The sequence below is a fragment of the Pecten maximus genome, chromosome 2 (genome assembly GCF_902652985.1).
Source record: "Pecten maximus chromosome 2, xPecMax1.1, whole genome shotgun sequence".
Classification (NCBI taxonomy): Eukaryota; Metazoa; Mollusca; class Bivalvia; order Pectinida; family Pectinidae; genus Pecten; species Pecten maximus.
Window position 1 is genome coordinate 5451735 of NC_047016.1, and position 21884 is coordinate 5473618.

The 21884-nt window shown below is 36.2% G+C and overlaps 2 protein-coding genes and 1 long non-coding RNA gene across 3 annotated transcripts in view; 1 reads left to right on the forward strand and 2 right to left on the reverse strand.

Annotated features, from left to right (window-relative positions):
• LOC117314976 (zinc finger CCCH-type with G patch domain-containing protein-like) overlaps positions 1-21884 on the forward strand; it is a 42259-nt gene that overhangs the window by 11503 nt on the left and 8872 nt on the right. Inside the window, exons 5-10 of the mRNA XM_033869101.1 lie at positions 182-276; positions 620-682; positions 2095-2252; positions 2598-2767; positions 3636-3744; positions 4581-4769. Coding sequence (XP_033724992.1) covers positions 182-276; positions 620-682; positions 2095-2252; positions 2598-2767; positions 3636-3744; positions 4581-4769 — 784 coding nt within the window. The remainder of the gene's footprint in view (positions 1-181; positions 277-619; positions 683-2094; positions 2253-2597; positions 2768-3635; positions 3745-4580; positions 4770-21884) is intronic.
• Positions 7117-9095, reverse strand: LOC117314984. Its single transcript, XR_004529654.1, has 2 exons — positions 8448-9095; positions 7117-7249 (listed from the first exon to the last, which is right to left on the reverse strand). It is a non-coding gene; the product is annotated as an uncharacterized LOC117314984 (long non-coding RNA).
• Positions 12241-20899, reverse strand: LOC117314969. Its single transcript, XM_033869088.1, has 2 exons — positions 20147-20899; positions 12241-15511 (listed from the first exon to the last, which is right to left on the reverse strand). Exon 2 carries the CDS (start codon positions 15474-15476, stop codon positions 13278-13280), a length of 2199 nt encoding a protein of 732 aa, XP_033724979.1. The 5' UTR covers positions 15477-15511; positions 20147-20899; the 3' UTR covers positions 12241-13277.

The window sequence follows — 21884 nt, forward strand, 5'->3', positions numbered from 1 at the left end:
TTTCATCTCTCAGTTTCTGTAATACTGTATCCTTTGCGAGACTAATGTAAGGTAAAGATATATCCATGGCCATAGATACAGTATGAGTACCTAGCTAATATGTATTAAAGTAACACTATAAAGTTTCTAGTACATGTATCCCCTGTTATAAAGCCGAGTGTTTTCTGTTACATACGTGTAGGTTTCAGTGATGTTCTGTAACCCTACACACATGTCCATGCTGCCCTGTACATATCACCTGGAGGGAAACTGTAAATTCTCCGATGAGAGATGCAGGTAAAAATAACAAACTCTTTCACTCAATCACTAATTCAAAAATCTTATTGTTCCAGAAGTAATATGTAGTGTTAAGTATTCAAAGGTTAATTGGATTTTACAGTTTTACTGTATATGTTGGTAAATGATTTTTTCCCCTTTGGGATGTCAGTTTTATTCAAATAACTTGTCAAAAATTTTGGAAGAAACATTCGTGTTTCCTAACATATTCCTTTCATGTTTGAAGGTTTGTAGACTCAGGAGTATTTAATTAGACGAAAGTGGAATGAGCAAAACAGGTAACAATGAGGAACAACAGATACATCATGGTTGATCAGAGATTGATATGCTGTTTTTATTATAGATTTTCCCATGGACATCCAGTAGAATTGGGGGATTTGAAGGAATACCTGGAACCAGATTACAGGTACAATATTATTGAGATTTACTTACAACAGGCCACGAGTTTCGCTGTTCACATGGTACTTCTAATGTTCCTCTGTATTACGTTTAGTATCTTTGCAACAGATATATATACACAGCGCTGTGCCAAAGGTATTCGCGGGAAAATGGCCGCCGTTTTAGTGCGAGTTGTCTCGCTTGGAATACAAGAAGCGCTTTTTGAAAAAAAAAACAACACAAATTTACTTCAATACTTGGTCAGGTGCCCCTTGGAATGTATACATGCCATTACTCTCCTGGGAATCGAATTAAATAAAGATTGCACATATTCCGAGGATAAATTCTGCCATACGGCGAGTATAGATTGGAACAACTGATCGGTAGTGTTGATTTTGGCGGCCTGTTTTTGCAATTCTGTTTTGTTTTAGAGCCAAATATTCTCAATAATATTGATGTCCGTTGATTGAACTGGCCATAACATGCCTCGGATACCGTTTTCATGTTTTCATCTTTCCACTATATGGGCTCTATGGACGGGGGCATTGTCATCTTGAAACATATATCTTTGGTTAGCAAAATAGCGGGCTAAAACTGGCCATAAATGTTCATCTAATATGTCAATATATTTTGAGCATTTATATTTTCCTTGTACATGACACAAAGTTCCATGTCCAAACCAACTGATGCACCCCTACACCATGACAGAAATTGTCCATCCCCTTCCGACACTCCATCTCCACACGTGAACCCAGTTGTTTTGTCCAATCACAACCTGGGATTCATCACTGAATATAACATTTTCCATTTTTCCACATGTGGAAAGTTTTTTTGGTCTCCCCGATCGACAAGCGTTTTCGGTGCTTCCCCTTGAATTAAAATTCTTTAACATTGACCTGCATGTAGACTCAGGTATGCCTAACAATCAGCTGGCAATTTCACTTACTTGATGTCCTTCGCGTTTTAAATCCACAATGACTTGTTTTTGTCAGGAGACAACTCGGCTGACTTCCGACCCATGTTTATTTACGTCTGATGACAGCTATGCGATGACATGTAGATGACAGAAACTGACGTCATGGCACACGCCATTCTTCCACAATAACGCTGGTGTTCTTAAAATTTACATCGATCGCAGATTGAAAAAAAAACAATCCCAAAATGCAACGGCGATAGCGCGACGTTGAACAACGTCACAACCGTTTCCGCGAATACTTTTGGCACGATGCTGTATATATACATATGTCATGTGCATATTTGTTTTTATTTGATTTTAGTTTTTGTATAAAAAGTTTTTATATTGAACAATTCTTTTATAAAAAGTTTTTATATTGAATTATTCTTTTAAAAAAAGTTAATAATATATTGATTTATTCTTTTATAAAAAGTTATGTAATTGAACACAGTTCTTCTCTTTATGACCATTTAAATGTTTTGCAGTACTTTAGCCTTAGGAGGGCGTGTTCTTGCTCAGTATGAAGATAACCTCTGGTATAAGGCCATGATTGTTGACCTTCATGATGATCACCAATACAGCGTTACCATGGATACATATGAAGGAGTTCATAAACTTGACATAAAACACATTTTTCCTTTAGGTAACATAATGCAAAGCATTTAACTGAATAAAGTAATATTATAAGTATTTTTTACTGAAAGAGTTTTTTCAGCAGTAAGTTTTATATATCTGAAATCTATGTAATGTGGCAGGATAAAGTTAAACAAATTTAATTTCTGCAAAGTTTGTAATTGGATCATTGTTGATTTGCTTAGCTAAGTATACACATAATCTTTCTTGAGAAATTGCTTAATTTACAACAAACAAACATTTCTTTATCTCCTAGTTGTATGAAGGTTTTGGTCGTAAAATCAGACTTTCCTGATTTGTTTTGTATCAATCAATTTAATATTTGCTCTGTATTACTTAAGATTTTTTTTATTAGAACAAACAGATGAGGAATCAGATGTTGAGGAAGACAATTCAGATGATGAAAGATCTACGGTAACCACACTTCTAGTATCTGATGAAGAGGATGAACTTGACATACCCGTGTTTCTTTGGAAACCCCCAAATAGCTCACAGAGGCTTGGGACATGGGAGGCTCACACAAAGGTAAATACAGAAGTCAGTGTGATCTGATCAGGACTCGATATACAACATAACATGTTCGAAAGTCAGCTTCAGATTTAGAATAATGTGCATTGATTACTACAAATGTTATATATAACAAAAAGTGGCCATAGCTCTGGTGACACTTTATTGATGTTTGCCAACAGTTCTCCTGTACCATATAAGTTGTATATATTTTTGTTGGAAAAGATCCTCATTGAAATAAAATTATTTGTAAGCTACTGTTAGTCTACAGAAATATAAAATTCAATGGTCATCAGATTTGTAGAATTCTTATCAGTTTCACCTTGCCCCTAGCTATACATCTGGCTGACTGTATTTTTTTTTATTGGAATACCATAATAAAAACAGGTTAGTATCCACAATCACTATACACACTGTACATGGATAATACAACTCCAATGAGAATTTGAAGCTGTTGTCTGCCTGATGATTTGTTTCTCACTATTTTATATGTAAAGGAAATTTCTGATCCGCCAACATTTATTTCTGTACAGTTATTTGAATGATGTAGTACATGTATATGAACAAAAGACGCAAAGAGAATATATAAGGTTCAATGCAATTTATTAATTTAATTTTTTTTGGCTGAGGGGCTATAACAGCTATGGCACTTGACTAGACTTCAGTTGGACCCAGTTAATTTGTATTAACCTAATAATTAGCTTGGCAGGTGAAGCTGTTAGCTGAGGCCATGAAACTGAAGGAAGCAAGCTTGATAACAGAATTCTTGGGTGGGGGAACTTACAAAATACATAATGCAATAAGATGCCCAAATTGAAGCTGTGTCATAGCTTTATTTGAATGATATAGTTCAGCATCATATCAACATAATTATTATCTGTTTAAGGGTATAGGATCCAAACTGATGGCCAAGATGGGATACGTCCTTGGCCAGGGCCTTGGGAAGAAGGAGGATGGCCGTGTAGAGCCTGTTCCTATACAACTCCTTCCTCCAGGTAACATGTCTACCTAACAAGATACACATGTCCCATGTGGAACACTTAAGTTGAATATCCTATACCTCTCTCCAACACTCATTGACCTTTAGCATGTTGACATTATAATAAAATTAACAGAGTCAAATAATCACTGTAAATGTCATTCTTGCTCATGCAGACACCATCTAATGAAGGAAGGAAAATATTTGGCAAGTTTGTCAGGAAGCTTCAGCATAGTTATTTAAATGTGGGGTATACATTCATTTGAGTGAACATTATCTAGATTTTCACGAACATTTAGTGTTGCATTTGCATGGTAATTGTCATGTTTCATAAGAATTTTGAAATCATGGAGAAAATCCATTATTAATATATGTGGTATGAAGATATTCTAACCTTACATTGTAAAGTATTTGGGGGTCGTAACCTCAGCAAGTCTTGATGCTGATCATGTAGAATATCCACATCCCATATGTCTACTTAGTTGGGTTGATAACATATCTATTAAATCTGTGCTGCTAGTTCCCAATCCAGAACAGTATCTGATATATAGTTTGACATTATACCAGTATATCATCTGAGAGAGTCGGTTGCATGTGTCTTACTTTAAAAAAGCATAAAATTTCTCAGAACTACTCCAGAACCATCAAATTTGCTGACTCTCTAGAATATGAAATTGAGCCACTTATCTTGTTAGAGAACATAATTATTCTTTATTTGTTTTATTTTAGTACAGAATATTCTTCTGCCATAATTTTAATAACCACTACTGTGTAAATGTAGCTCTCAAAGCTTTCCAGTTTTCTTTCTTTCCATTGTATACCACTCCAATCTGGTTGTATTATCAATTGCAGGAAAATCATTAGATACTATTATGCAGTTAAAAGAAATAGCCGGCGAACAGGATTTATTTGATGTTATGAAGAATAGAGAGAAGAAACAAAAAGCACAGGAGAAAAAGCAAGCTCAAGCCTATGAAAAAATGAAAACAAAAGACCATAATGTTTTTGATTTCATAAACAGAAGATTGGGAGGGAAGAAAGGTAATGTATCATTTTGCTGATTTCTTGCATCATTTCCCATTTACCAGAAACAGAAAGATTAATTAGTCTTTAATGTTGTTCAGCCATTAGCTACCAATGCAAGGTGCTCAATCTATATTTATAGTGCTTCAACTTTTTGATGTCATAACATTTAAAGGGGCATTCCTTCATTTGTACACAAGATGTAAGTTGTACAGTAATTTATGAGATTTATAAATAAAAGAGGTTTACACTCATATTTATAACTAACTATGATAGAATCAATATCATATTTGTTAAGAAAATCTGCAAAACTCTGCCACTCAGCATCAGCACTGGCATATTCGGCCACTCCTCCTACGCATCATTTAGATACCACGTGATACCACAGTAACATGCCTACCTTGTAAATCAGTTAAGAATATAAAAAAAGATAAAATATAACAAACAAGCATTATCACCATCGTGCACAAAGTTGCATAAATATGAGCACCACAGAGCACAAACACGTGTGCCGTGTTTACAAACAAATGTGGGTCTGAATGTAGGTGAAGGAAATGGCTAAAGATCAGACAAATGCACAGTATGATTGTAAAATCATTTATTGAAATTCGATTAGGTAATGTTTAGCTTTAATGTCAGCATGGTAATAAGTGTAACTTGGAGCAGAACTTCATTACAAATCTGTCAGACTGTTGAGTCGACTATCTGTGACAGTTTATCCCACAGAACTTACCAGAAGCAATGCAAATTCCTCGGTTGACTCGACCGACGCAACCTCTTTCGCTCCCTTCCTTCTTCCTAACTAGGTGTTCATATTTATACTACTTATTATATCTTGTCATGTCCTCATTTCTCGCTGATCCCGATATTAATGACCCATTAGCTAATTGCTATCTTGGGGAGCTGTGTGCACCATTTTCTTTTCTGTTCAAGAACTTGTCTGCGCATACTTGTGTTGATAGTTGTTAGTGGCGGTTAATTTTTGCACTTTGGTTCCAAGTCACATTTTCAAAAAACTTCTATTTTTATGAACTTTGGGTTATCTTCAGGTTTTGAGTGTTGTATTACGGTAAGGTTTATAACTTATACTAGTTGAGAAAAACACAAGATTCTTGTTTTTATAGCACAAACTCATTTAAACAATGGAATGCCCCTTTAACTGAATTTCACAAGTCATTTTCTACAATGACGAAAAGAAATCTATAAGTCTATTTCCCGAATAAATACATTAAGTAAATGAAAAAAAAAACAAATAATACATTATTTGATCCCAATTTAACTCAGTTTTATTTCTTGAATTGAAACATGAAGTTAAATTTTTTTTTAAAAATGCCGTATTTGATCCTGTCTTGGCCCTTTGTTCTGCATGGTTTACTTGTGTAACTGTTTGTATGAATCAGTAGACATTGTATATGAATCCTTTACTTCCTATTGTCATCATAGGTCATAGGCCATAACCAACTCATAACCCACTGGATAACTGTCCTTTATATAAGAAACCAACCAATATGTTGACAACAGCAACTTTCAGAGCTTGTCCTCCTGTGGACTCTCACCAACTATCATAGTACATAGAGATTGCTAATGTCACGTCTACATCACCTATATGGAATAAGTAATGAGATGAGATAAAGGTCTTTGCAGTATAATAAAGCTCAGCTATATCAACTAACAGAACACTGCGATCTCTGTCTCTAAACAGGGTGGTTTTATGCTGATTATCATGTTCAGAGAAAAATGTTTCTATCTTCTAAAAAAGCAAAACATAGATTAAAAATAACAAATACAATTGATTTGTTCGGGTTGATATAAACTTTAAATATACCTAGTCTCTATCTAGTAATAACAAATCATTTGATTGATAAATATTAATTTGAGTACTGTGTTCAGACCTATGTAACATATAGCTATGTAACTGGGGACTCTTTCTGATGGTCTTCTGTGTACATGTTGTCTCTATATGGTATATATTATGGATCATGTTTGCTGAATGCTGGTTATTTCCAGACAGATAATTTTCATAATATTACAAATAGTTTCAAATTGATAAATTCAAAACTCTTATATAAAATAGACCATCCAAATCCGTTTTTGATAATGAATAGAGGTATACGAGGCCTGTAATGGTGTTGGGTGTATGTATGAGGAACACACAAGCTTGAAAGATGTGTTCCAAAAAATAGTCTTTATTTTTTAAATTGTTAAAAATGATATTATATAATTTAATGATGAAGTATGTGTACGTGTACTATGTATTTTAGTTCTGAAGACTAGTGGTCTTACAATACCAAAATTGACACCTAATTTTAATAATACCAAGCTTCAGAATGCCTTTAATATAATTAGAGCCAATTCAAAACGAAAAACAAGTTTAACAAGCATTTTTATTGTAAAAAGTATATCGCAATAACAAGTAGACAATGAAGCAGTTGAAAATAATTGTCTAAATATGATATATTTTAGTGTTTGTTCTGGAGGTTCTCAATGTGTCCAATAGACTGTGTTTTAGTGTTTGATTTGTTCGTCCTTAGTGTGTCGAATATATTGTGTTTAGTGTTTGTTCTGTAGGTCCTCAATATGTCCAATAAACTGTGTTTTAGTGTTTGTTCAGAAGGTCCTCAATATGTACAATAACCTGTGTTTTAGTGTTTGTTCAGAAGGAAGGTCCTCAATATGTACAATAGCCCGTGTTTTAGTGTTTGTTTTGTAGGTCCTCAATATGTACAATAGCCTGTGTTTTAGTGTTTGTTCTGTAGGTCCTCAATATGTCCAATAACCTGTGTTTTAGTGTTTGTTCTGAAGGTCCTCAATATGTACAATAGCCTGTGGTTTAGTGTTTGTTCTGTAGGTCCCCAATATGTCCAATAACCTGTGTTTTAGTGTTTGTTTTGTAGGTCCGCAATATGTCCAATAACCTGTGTTTTAGTGTTTGTTCTGTAGGTCCTCAATATGTCCAATAACCTGTGTTTTAGTGTTTGTTTTGTAGGTCCTCAATGTGTCCAATAGACTGTGTTTTAGTGTTTGTTTTGTAGGTCCTCAATGTGTCCAATAACCTGTGTTTTAGTGTTTGTTTTGTAGGTCCTCAATATGTACAATAGACTGTGATTTAGTGTTTGTTTTGTAGGTCCTCAATATGTACAATATATTGTGTTTAGTGTTTGTTCTGAAGGTCCTCAATGTGTCCAATAGACTGTGTTTTAGTGTTTGTTTTGTACGTCTTCAATGTGCCCAATAGACCGTGTTTTAGTGTTTGTTTTGTAGGTCCTCAATGTGTCCAATAGACTGTGTTTTAGTGTTTGTTTTGTAGGTCCTCAATGTGTCCAATAGACTGTGTTTTAGTGTTTGTTTTGTAGGTCCTCAATGTGTCCAATAACCTGTGTTTTAGTGTTTGTTTTGTAGGTCCTCAATATGTCCAATAACCTGTGTTTTAGTGTTTGTTTTGTAGGTCCTCAATGTGTCCAATAGACTGTGTTTTAGTGTTTGTTTTGTAGGTCCTCAATGTGTCCAATAACCTGTGTTTTAGTGTTTGTTCTGTAGGTCCTCAATATGTCCAATAACCTGTGTTTTAGTGTTTGTTCTGTAGGTCCTCAATATGTCCAATAACCTGTGTTTTAGTGTTTGTTCTGTAGGTCCTCAATATGTCCAATAACCTGTGTTTTAGTGTTTGTTTTGTAGGTCCTCAATATGTCCAATAACCTGTGTTTTAGTGTTTGTTCTGAAGGTCCTCAATATGTACAATAGACTGTGTTTTAGTGTTTGTTCTGTAGGTCCTCAATATGTCCAATAACCTGTGTTTTAGTGTTTGTTCTGTAGGTCCTCAATATGTCCAATAACCTGTGTTTTAGTGTTTGTTTTGTAGGTCCTCAATATGTACAATAGACTGTGTTTTAGTGTTGGTTTTGTAGGTCCTCAATATGTCCAATAGACTGTATTTTAGTATTTGTTCTGAAGGTCCTCAATATGTACAATAACCTGTGTTTTAGTGTTTGTTCTGTAGGTCCTCAATATGTCCAATAACCTGTGTTTTAGTGTTTGTTCTGTAGGTCCTCAATGTGTCCAATAGACTGTGTTTTAGTATTTGTTCTGAAGGTCCTCAATATGTACAATAACCTGTGTTTTAGTGTTTGTTCTGTAGGTCCTCAATATGTCCAATAACCTGTGTTTTAGTGTTTGTTCTGTAAGTCCTCAATATGTCCAATAACCTGTGTTTTAGTGTTTGTTTTGTAGGTCCTCAATATGTACAATAACCTGTGTTTTAGTGTTTGTTTTGTAGGTCCTCAATATGTACAATAACCTGTGTTTTAGTGTTTGTTCTGTAATTCCTCAATATGTCCAATAACCTGTGTTTTAGTGTTTGTTTTGTAGGTCCTCCATATGTACAATAGACTGTGTTTTAATGTTTGTTCTGTAGGTCCTCAATATGTCCAATAGACTGTGATTTAGTGTTTGTTCTGTAGGTCCTCAATATGTCCAATAGACTGTGATTTAGTGTTTGTTCTGAAGGTCCTCAATATGTACAATAGACTGTGTTTTGGTGTTTGTTCTGTAGGTCCTTAATATGTCCAATAACCTGTGTTTTAGTGTTTGTTTTGTAGGTCCTCAATATGTACAATAGACTGTGTTTTAGTGTTTGTTCTGTAGGTCCTCAATATGTCCAATAGACTGTGTTTTAGTGTTTGTTCTGTAGGTCCTCAATATGTCTAATAACCTGTGTTTTAGTGTTTGTTTTGTAGGTCCTCAATGTGACCAATAGACTGTGTTTTAGTGTTTGATTTGTAGGTCCTCAATGTGTCCAATAGATTGTGTTTTAGTGTTTGTTCTGTAGGTCCTCAATGTGTCCAATAGACTGTGTTTTAGTGTTTGTTCTGTAGGTCCTCAATGTGTCCAATAGACTGTGTTTTAGTGTTGGTTTTGTAGGTCCTCAATGTGTCCAATAGACTGTGTTTTAGTGTTGGTTTTGTAGGTCCTCAAAGTGTCCAATAGATTGTGTTTTAGTGTTTGCTTTGTAGGTCCTCAATGTGTCCAATAGACTATGTTTAGTGTTTGTTCTGTAGGTCCTCAATATGTCCAATAGACTATGTTTAGTGTTTGTTTTGTAGGTCCTCAATATGTCCAATAGACTGTGTTTTAGTGTTTGTTTTGTAGGTCCTCAATGTGTACAATAGACTGTGATTTAGTGTTTGTTTTGTAGGTCCTCAATGTGTCCAATAGACTGTGATTTAGTGTTTGTTCTGTAGGTCCTCAATATGTCCAATAGACTATGTTTAGTGTTTGTTTTGTAGGTCCTCAATATGTCCAATAGACTGTGTTTTAGTGTTTGTTCTGTAGGTCCTCAATATGTCCAATAGACTATGTTTAGTGTTTGTTTTATAGGTCCTCAATATGTCCAATAGACTGTGTTTTAGTGTTTGTTCTGTAGGTCCTCAATATGTCCAATAACCTGTGTTTTAGTGTTTGTTCTGTAGGTCCTCAATATGTCCAATAGACTATGTTTAGTGTTTGATTTGTAGGTCCTCAATGTGTCCAATAACCTGTGTTTTAGTGTTTGTTTTGTAGGTCCTAAATATGTACAATAGACTGTGATTTAGTGTTTGTTCTGTAGGTCCTCAATGTGTACAATAGACTGTGATTTAGTGTTTGTTTTGTAGGTCCTCAATATGTACAATAGACTGTGTTTTAGTGTTTGTTTTGTAGGTCCTCAATATGTACAATAGACTGTGTTTTAGTGTTGGTTTTGTAGGTCCTCAATATGTACAATAGACTGTGATTTAGTGTTGGTTTTGTAGGTCCTCAATGTGTCCAATAACCCGTGTTTTAGTGTTTGTTTTGTAGGTCCTCAATATGTACAATAGACTGTGATTTAGTGTTTGTTCTGTAGGTCCTCAATGTGTACAATAGACTGTGATTTAGTGTTTGTTCTGTAGGTCCTCAATGTGTACAATAGACTGTGATTTAGTGTTTGTTTTGTAGGTCCTCAAAGTGTCCAATAGACTGTGTTTTAGTGTTTGTTCTGTAGGTCCTCAATATGTACAATAGACTATGTTTAGTGTTTGTTTTGTAGGTCCTCAATGTGTCCAATAGACTATGTTTAGTGTTTGATTTGTAGGTCCTCAATGTGTCCAATATACTGTGTTTTAGTGTTTGTTCTGAAGGTCCTCAATATGTCCAATAGACTGTGTTTTAGTGTTTGTTCTGAAGGTCCTCAATATGTCCAATAGACTGTGATTTAGTGTTGGTTTTGTAGGTCCTCAATATGTACAATAACCTGTGTTTTAGTGTTTGTTTTGTAGGTCCTCAATATGTCCAATAGCCCGTGTTTTAGTGTTTGTTTTGTAGGTCCTCAATATGTACAATAGCCTGTGGTTTAGTGTTTGTTCTGTAGGTCCCCAATATGTCCAATAACCTGTGATTTAGTGTTGGTTTTGTAGGTCCTCAATGTGTCCAATAGACTGTTTTAGTGTTTGTTCTGTAGGTCCTCAATATGTCTAATAGCCTGTGTTTTAGTGTTTGTTCTGTAGGTCCTCAATATGTCCAATAGACTGTGATTTAGTGTTTGTTCTGTAGGTCCTCAATATGTCCAATAGACTGTGATTTAGTGTTTGTTCTGTAGGTCCTCAATGTGTCCAATAGACTGTGTTTTAGTGTTGGTTTTGTAGGTCCTCAATGTGTCCAATAGCCTGTGTTTTAGTGTTTGTTCTGAAGGTCCTCAATGTGTACAATAGACTGTGATTGAGTGTTTGTTCTGTAGGTCCTCAATGTGTCCAATAGACTGTGTTTTAGTGTTGGTTTTGTTGGTCCTCAATGTGTCCAATAGACTGTGTTTTAGTGTTGGTTTTGTAGGTCCTCTATGTGTCCAATAGACTATGTTTAGTGTTTGATTTGTAGGTCCTCAATGTGTCCAATAGACTGTGTTTTAGTGTTGGTTTTGTAGGTCCTCAATATGTACAATAGACTGTGTTTTAGTGTTGGTTTTGTAGGTCCTCAATGTGTCCAATAGACTGTGTTTTAGTGTTGGTTTTGTAGGTCCTCAATATGTACAATAGACTGTGTTTTAGTGTTTGTTTTGTAGGTCTTCAATGTGTCCAATAGACTGTGTTTTAGTGTTGGTTTTGTAGGTCCTAAATGTGTACAATAGACTGTGATTTAGTGTTTGTTTTGTAGGTCCTCAATATGTACAATAGACTGTGTTTTAGTGTTTGTTCTGAAGGTCCTCAATATGTACAATAGACTGTGATTTAGTGTTTGTTTGGTAGGTCCTCAATGTGTCCAATAGACTGTGTTTTAGTGTTTGTTCTGGAGGTCCTCAATGTGTCCAATAGACTGTGTTTAGTGCTTGATTTGTACGTCCTTAATGTGTCGAATATATTGTGGTTAGTGTTTGTTCTGAAGGTCCTCAATGTGTCCAATAGACTGTGATTTAGTGTTTGTTCTGAAGGTCCTCAATGTGTTCAATAGACTGTGTTTTAGTGTTGTTCTGGAGGTCCTCAATGTGTCGAATATATTGTGTTTAGTGTTTGTTCTGAAGGTCCTCAATGTGTCCAATAGATTGTGGTTTAGTGTTTGTTTTGTATGTCTTCAATGTGTCCAATATATTACTATCACAGTCAAATATGATCTTAATTACTACCGAAAATAGCAATGGAACCAAGCACATAAATATCCTAGTACTATTTTGAAGAGTCTTTGTTTAATTGTACTTGTTTCACTGGCATTAATATGTTAATCCTAGTCATATCATGAAAAAAGTCTTTCTGCTATTTAGGTCCACTGTAAATCATTTCAATGGGGTGAAAATATTCCAACCTTGTTGTATCAGTTTGAATTATTCAATAAATTTCCTTGATGCTTCAAATCCAATAACCTATTCTGATCTTTGCTCATTTCTAATATGAGGTAGATTCACATTAGGAACTACATGTACACTTTCCCCATAACATAACCCATAATTACAATACATAGTAACTAGGTTGGACAATCAAAACTCAACAAAATTACCCCATTCACCACAGCCTTTAAGATTGTAACAACAATAAAAGCAATCTGATCAAGATGATGTTCAGTATTTTTATCCTAAAGAAAGCGCTCTATTTCAGTTTCAGATTTCGTTATTTAAACATATTCTTAAATGCATAAACCATAAGAGATTCCAATATCTGCAAATCATTAGCTGTGGTTAAATGAAACAAAATGTTTCAATTTTATTCTTTTTTACAAACTTGATATTGACTTCTTGATATTTGGCACATTTACTTGTTTGTAAGACTATTGCCAATGGGGTATTTTGATAATTAGTTTAAGAGCTATTAAACCTTATACTAGGCACTTAAATGTTTAACAGTTAAATACAATGTTTGTATGTGCCATTAAAATAGTGGTTCTAGATAATTGTAGAATATACGTATCTTTCAGGAAAAATATTCTTATACATTTCTAAACAACATGAAAGGTTTGCTTTAATAACTATGTGCATTTGTATATAAGAATATAACGACATGTTGTTTGTCAGTTATACGTCAATACCGTTTATCAATCTCCATCAAGACTGGATATACTCCCACGTGACTCTGACCTCCATTTGGAAGACTTTTTACGAGCAGAGAATTTCATATGATCGAAACGTTCTCTTGGGGATGATGGCAGACTTCCCGTCCTAACATCCTGTGATGAAACTTGTAATAAAGGATTAGACTCTGTCTGTGCTTCCAGAAGTTGTTTTTTGCACATAGCAAGAATTCGTCTAGTGTGTTGTACATCGTCATCGAAATGACCACGCCGGCCACTTTCATTCAAAACAGCAGTCTCTCTATTGCTGGTAGAATATCGATTTGTTTCTATTTCACCTGTATTTGAAAAGTCTCTTTCCCAGTCAATTTCAATATTGCCATCGGTATTTCGTCTGTTACTTGCTGGAAGATCTAGTGTGTAGTCAAATTTCTTACCACCAGATTTTCTATTTGGAGTAGAGGGAGGTGAAAACACTGGATGATCTGACTCCTGATACCCTCCAGAATTTCTTCTGTTCGTGGTAGAGACAGAACCTCTTGGATGTAGAATTGATTTGGGATATAATCCACCTGATATGTTGACCTCTTCAGAATTTGGCGATTCAACAGACTGTCGCCTGCTTCTTGGATGAGAAGAGCTTGTTTGCATTGAGAAACTCCGTCTGGCCGATGAGCTCCTGCTTCGTTTAGTGGGAAGTCGTTCTGCTTTTAGTTTTTCGATCGACGGTGACCTGCAGGCTAATGTAACACCAACTGTTTTGCAAGTAAGGGGTGGTTTTGGTGGTTTGGAATCTGTTTGTGATGCAAACCTGCCAGATATAGGCTCAGAGATGCATCTATTACTGATCGGTTCATCGGTGCCAGATGTAGGAGTCGGGATTTGGTTGGCTGGGCAGAATTCCCAAAAACTTTCAGATTTCTTCATAACACTTAAACTTCCGAATATATTTTCGACAACCACATCTTCTTCTGCAGGTGCACTAAATTCCATATATGGCTTCTCAAACGACAATTTTTGTCCGTTCAGCTTTTGTTTTCTGTTGATAATCATTTCTTCAAATACTGGTAGTTCGTCACTCAGACCATGATCAAGAAGCATTCTCGCTAAGTCTGTCATTGCGAGTATTCCTTTCAATCTGTTATGCATGGATGATTTGTACTTCTCTATCACTTCCACCATATTTATGTCATGCCAATAGGCTTCAACCTGCAGCAGAAGTTGCCGCTCCCAACCTTTTATCAAATCTTGTAGACGAGCTGATCTCTGTTGTATTCGGTTTTGTAGGTTCTGTTTCTGTTGATTCCATCTGTCCTTTTCTTTATTCAAATTATCGATGGAATAAACAATGGCGAGTGCTTCGGTTTGGAAACTTGCCAACTCATCTTTTATTCGGTCACGTTGTTTTTGCTCTTCAATAATAGGGTCATGGTTTACAGACGAGACAACTGTTGTATCATCCTCTGTATAGTGATCTTCTGTAATGTCAGCATAATCTTGTGGGGGTTCGAACTTTAGACTACCTATTGAAAAGTTGCTCAACTCAGAACAACTTTTGACCATCGTATGGCGTTCCTGTTGAAATAGAGACACGTCTGTTGAAGGTGACGGAAGATTGGATGGATTTGGCGTTTGTTTTCTGTCGTCGAGTTTTGGCGTCACGTTCTCCTGTCTTGGCTGACAAATTGTATTTGATCCTTTTCCTTGTTTATCTGTGCGATTATCGATGAACACTTGATCGTTTTCACCATGGTAAGTATCAGAATTTTCCAATGAGCTTTCTCTCTTAATCACCCCCTCAGTTGTAACGCTATCTGTACTTCCGCTGTTAGAAGGGCAGTTCATACAACCTGACCCAATGGGCGTGTCGCTAAATGTCAGTGAGTTGGAATTTTCAACTGACCGGTTTCTATATTGTGTAGGCGATTTAATATGAATCTGGTTTACATTCGACAATATTGCCCTTTGTAGCACCACATTGTTGGGCAGACTTGCAACGCCTTGCTCTGGCACCTCGAAGGGTTCGGAGCATGATGGGCACACTATGGCCCTGCCATGGGAGAAATTGTTATCACAGTGGTTGGACAGGCACAAGCAGCAGAAACTATGAAGGCACGGCAGCAGTTTTGGACTTTTGTAGACGCTAAAACATAGTTTGCAGCAGATGATCTGTGACAATGGAGGGGTTGTACAGCCAGGATCAGAAGTTGGCGGGGGCTCCATGTTGTTTATGATGGATGAACTCTTGGTCAAACGGACTGCAAAGAGATAATAATCAGTAAAGAAGTAATTAATCAACTTGTGCGAAAGACATTCAATCGGTATATTGTATTAAGTTTTGTCATAACGAAATATGTAAAATGCTGATGTATTGAAATATTTATTAGAGTAATTATATGCTTATGAGTCAAGCTTACTTATTTAACCGCATAATAATTGCATTAATACTTATATGACCATCTTGGAGTTCTCTTGAATGTTCTATAAATAACAATTGATCAATTGTTAACCAGGGAATGTCGTTTGATATCTGGTGAACTACTATTTAGACGGGATGCATTGGTTTCGGAAAAAAAAATAGTTTATTGCCTGTTATTTTCATCCTGCTTCATGAGAATAATTTATTGATCGAGTGTTGCATTTCCATCGCAGCCCCCATCAGTTACACTCCAAATTCCCAAGGAAATAAATTTTGTAAAACCTCAATATTACGCAATCGACCACAGTAGAACAAGTCTTTACATTCTGATCACGTACACCTATGTGAAACAAATATGCTAAATACATGTATAAGTATTTTATTTTACCTGTGATGTTGTCAACATGATGAGATCATGACTCTCATACAAACAAGTGCAATATTTCTGTAATATGTATGCATGGCGTAGTGTGCACTATTAACGTTTAGCCCTAGGTGAGGCAGTCTTTTCTTAACAATTGTCTATGTATTGTCAACTTCTTAATTGTAAACTCTTACATATTTAAAAACATATCAGTGATAATAAATCTTAAACGACGTTTATGGAAAGTTACACAAAGTTTCCTGAGTGGATAATCATGTTCCGTGTCTCACACTGTTTCGTGGAATCATTCCCATGTGTAATATAACCGTATGGATTTCCCGCTACTCTGCTGATCTATTAATGATGTCCTTGTATGATAAAGCCTGGTTATTTTGATATTTTGAAACTTATTTGCTAGAAGCGTATACTGATTGTAACTTTCGTCATTATCATACGTCCAGATACTGTTCGGAGAAACCCCACGATTGACATGCACAACTTCAAGAGCTCCTTAATGCCGTTTTATATTACATGACTGGATTAATATACCAAACGTTGATTCTTATGATAAATGTTTGTGCTTTTGTATTCATAACCATTTGAACGTACAGCACTCCATTGAAATTATGCATACATACATATTGAGTGAAACTACTACCGGCTATTTTACTGGTATAAACTTTCGTAGAAATTGAGTGACTTTCCTAGTGGTGTACACATAATTCATTTCCGTTGTCTGTGTCCTAAAATATTCAACAATGTCCATATTTTAAAGATAGTTCTCGATATCTTTCCATTATTTCTGACCTGACATTTAATATCTTAACAGTTGTCATTTGGAATCGGCCTTTTATTGCTAACATGGTATTGATAAATTATATTTCAAAGGATATCACATAATATCTGTAATATCTGTAGTCTGTCATTTGTTTCTATGAACGGCATTGTTATAGTTGCCCCCTCCCCCTCCCCCTCCCCCTCCCCCCTTGCCCTCCCGGAGGTGAATTTTTGTCAAAATGAGTATCTCTCTTGTTGCTAATGTAATGTTTTGGCTGCAATTACTCTAACCGAAACCAGTAATCACCACAGTAAAGCAAATTGCTTTGTCCACCATTCAACAATAAACTAAGGATATGGCTTGCTGTTTTGGCTTCAGAATACCTAGAGACAGCACTGTCTGGCCTGATGTTGATACGTAGTCTTGTCAGACCGCTCTGTTTACTGTAGAGTCAAAGCTAATGTGTCTGCTGTAGGAATGTAGCCATTGCCTTGTTTGTCTGATGTGTCTGCGATGGGACATGTCTTATCCTGTTGTGTCTACTATAGCCAATGTCTTGTTTGCTTGATGTATGTGATGTTGCAAATGTCTTAATCGCCTGATGTGGGTTCTGTTTGTAGAGGATGTCATGTTTGCTTGATGAATATACTGTAAAAATGTCTCGTTATCCTGACATTTGCTATGGAGAACTTTTCGTTAACCATACTTGAAATCAAGTGCGGTCTTTCGTCCTACTCAAGGAAAACATCGTTATGCAGTCGTCCTAATTAAGAGAACATCTCACCAGCCTATCGTCCCTTCTATAGATGACATTTTTGTTGTTGCTTTTACCCGTCACCCTGCTTGAGACAATCCGTTTGATGTATGTCCCTGCTGTATAGGAAATCGAGTCGATCCTGGAGTTTCGCTTGTCGTACGTACCTACTTTAGAGTAAATGTTCAATCTTACGTCCCTAATGTATAAAAGATATCGTTAACACTACTGCCCAAATGTATAAAGCGATTAGCTGCAGATCTATTTGCTGCTTATTAGATCAAAGCTTATTTGATAGGAACGCAATGGTAGATTTTATTACGGTGTATTATTTACTAACGTCTGTTGCACATCAGGGTAATGATCAAATAGAACATGCTAGCATTTCACTGGATTTATTCCCTCTTGGTATAAATATCAGAAATCGATATGTCACTTTTGTTTGCTTTGGTAGATCATGTATACCAATCATCTAATCAATGCAATATATGAAAGCTATTTGTGTATAGGATAGAACATGGATATATTTCCATTATGTAGACCCATACGTTATATGTTTCTATTGCTTCTCTTGTACAATCATTTTACGTAGTGTAGTGTACAGTGTAATTTCTGTTATTTTATTAAACCGTTTTAAGGTTCATATAAATAGCAAATCCAGTGATATTTTACAAGCACATACATCACAATTCTGGTGCAATGGAACAGAAGTAACTTGACCAATTGTTAAGTTGTAGCACGCTAACTGCGGGTGTTCATCTTGACATTTGATTTGACTTTATAAAAAACATAAACCTCGATTCTCTTTTGACCTTGAAATGCAAATGGTGACTGTGAATTATACTGCACAAATATGGTATATGGAAAGGCATTTTAATTACTAAAAATACCAATATTAGATACTATTAAGACATCTGAGGACAGTAAGAGGACTGTTTTGAGGCAAATAGTTAAATAGTGGAGTTTGGGGCTATTTCCAGGAATCTGTTAATCTGTACATTTTACTTCAAACTCAGTGGTTGAACTATTTTTCCTAAAGACGGGCTTCTTGCTATTTTCAGAGTTTTTCGTGATGTCCGTTAAGAACGATTGAAATGCATCCCTATATGACTTGATTGTTGTATATTATTCACAGTAGCCATTTGCATTTCTAGGTCAAAACAGAGTCGATGTTTATGTTTGCAGAAAGTAAAAACTGGTAAAACAAACGCTTGCAATACGTGGTATAGCATTGAGCATGGCGGCATGGTTATTCTGTGCAATATGTCTGATCCACATGAGTAGCTTAACAAATTAAATGTCAAAATCAAGACCCATGGATACATACATATTAGCAATATTCCATTACAAGATAATAGTGATTTATAGGCTTGTAAGTTATCACTAGATTTGCTATTTACATGAGACTTTTCTCTCTCTCTCTCTCTCTCTCTCTCTCTCTCTCTCTCTCTCTCTCTCATATATAGGACTTGATTTAATTGCTTTTCACTCCTTTTTATATGTTTTTTTGTCATTTAAGTTTCCGTTGTCGCTACCGCATCTTGTTACGTGTGATTTGAACTAGGTTCTCCAATCTAAACATGTGCGTGTTTGCTATTACATGTTAAACAGATTCTATATTCGAGATCGAAATGCCCAATTAGTCAAGTTAGCATGTCATGTAATCATCAGTAAGCAAAACTGGCTGAAAGCAAATTAGTTATTAGGGAGACCGTGACATATTTCATTAGAAGGACGTCTAATTTGATAGCTAAGTAACAGGTTTTTTTTCGAATTGTCTCTGCAAAAGTAAGTCCATATTTTGTGTTTTCCTGTAGTTTTAAGCCGTGAAATGTTGTATATGGAGTATATGGCGTGGCTGCTGTACTGTTGTATTATTTACCGTACAGTGACATTTATTTTTATATCTCACAATTCCTCTGACCACATAATATGCTACATAACCAGGTGCTCGAATTAGGCGTTATATGGGGAGAGCCGCTATTGATTTCCCCGTCAATGATTCGGCCTGGTAACAAATTGAAAGTGTCGGGCGAAGTTTGTTCAATATATTTGCGTCACTGGCATCATTTCTTCATTGAAACATGCCAATAGAACACGATTATTTTGTGCAACATGCCAGTATAACACTACGCTACGATTAATGCCGTCTGTCCTGTTTGCACTGCGTGATTATCTACAACAGCAATTTTTTGACCTGTGGTTTTGCATCTCCGATAGACAATGCTGTGCATGGTATTAACTGCGTCGCAGACTCCGTTTGTAGATATATTGATTATTATAGATATAGTCGTGTGTGATATCGGTTGATAGCACACTTAGCCTGGGTTATTTAGTAAGCCTGTACAAGTATCAATAATATCAGGATTTCCAATGTTATATCCGCTATATTTGCTCGTTGACACGCCCGCCATGATTCAGAAAATAAACTCGATGCAATGTTCATAAACACACTGACAATAGGGCGGCTTAAAATCCAACTAATTTCATATACACTGTATGTGAGAACTCACCGATTTTACACCAAGGCAATTATTCGTTTACAATTATTGTAGATTTGATTAAACAGTTGCCTTACCTAATTTGAAGTACTCCGTGACTGCTGTATCCTGGACAAGAGTTAACAATCCTGTGTTAGAAACCAGATGATATTCAAATAGACATCAAATGTGATGGTATCATGCCCATATGAAATAATCTCACTGTCAATACTACAGACTAGTGTTCACAAAATGAGCTGCCACTCATCCGAATCAGCCTGCAGAGAGTGTCACAGGTGGCGCACATCCCTGTCATGCCTCTGTAAACTCCGAGCTGCTTCTTGTTGATATATAATGTTGCAATGATAGCGATGGTCGTCGATTCTGTATATTCGTTATAGCAATTTGAATTCTTAGCCCGCTGATCAAGAAGTATCACTATTTGTTATTTCCAGAAATAAGTCGATGCAGTTTACCGTTATTTCACATTATAAAAATCATACCTGCTATGTTAGTGCAAGATATGATTCTACATCTCCTGTGAATACACAAAATAGGCCGTGTTCACTAAGCTTACGCTGAATGAGCAATAAAGTAATAAACATTATAAGATGTCCACAATGTTTGTTGAAGCCCTCCGAGTGCGAGCGGACTTGTAACAGCAATATAAAATGGTGGCCTGTGTCTGGAAAGCGTCGGTGGCGTCTGCCAGCGGAAAATACCCACTATATTATAGCCACACTGTCCATCGCAACAAACACCGATTATATATATTCTAAATACACTATAAACCTGGTAGGAGAATCACTGACTTCATATAGATATCGGCTATGATGTCCCATGGGTCTCCAGTGCAGTACTGTAGCCTGTCTGATTTCGGCTACTGGCCCTTGCCATTAATTGGAGAGAGCTGAATGCCAGTGATGCTGCCCGTACTGTCTGTAGAGATAGGGGTACGGGGCCTGCCTGGTGTTTTAGAGATCACATCAATAGAATGATCGGGTGAATAGTATGCATATGAACCAACGGAAAAGAAACACCTTTAACTTCTTTTTACTCTGGATATTTACTTTCTACGCCCTATCTGTAGTACTGTATAATCAGCTGTGATCTGCGTGGTTACATGTTGAAACAGCGCTCTGAAACATTATATCAATCCAGCCATTGATCGAGCTGGTTCTCAGTGATAGATTTTTCCCGTCACCTATTATTGTGTTATCGACTGCATGGTAGGCATGATTAACGTTTGCCACTCGGTGCCTTCAGTTTACGCGTGGTTGGTTTCGTATTAACACCCTTGTCCCATGTATTTATCACGAGGCAATAGTATGGTGTCATTTCTAGCGATCTAATATTTTCTCTTCCTGGCAGGAATTCCATTGTACAGTGTAGCAGCGTTATCTTTGATGCAAATTCGGATTTCAGAGTGCCACGGTATCTATATTTCGAGGTCGGTTTTACCTTTCCAAATAGCTCTGCTCATCTCCTGAAAAGCCGTAACAGTGGACATTAAATCCGCTTAATATATGTTATTCGCTTAAAAACTTCATTTCAGATGTGAATTCAATCGAATTAGTGTAAGAATAGCATACAAAGCTGTGTTCTATTACGCCAATATCATATTAGGACGATAGTTACTTCCAGTTATCACTCTTGTGTTTGATCATACCGCAAGGATGCTTCATCCATCAGTTGTGATCATACCGCAATGATGCTTCATCGATCGGTTGTGATCATACCGCAATGATGCTTCATCGATCGGATGTGATCATACCGCAATGATGCTTCATCCATCGGTTGTGATCATACCGCAATGATGCTTCATCCATCGGTTGA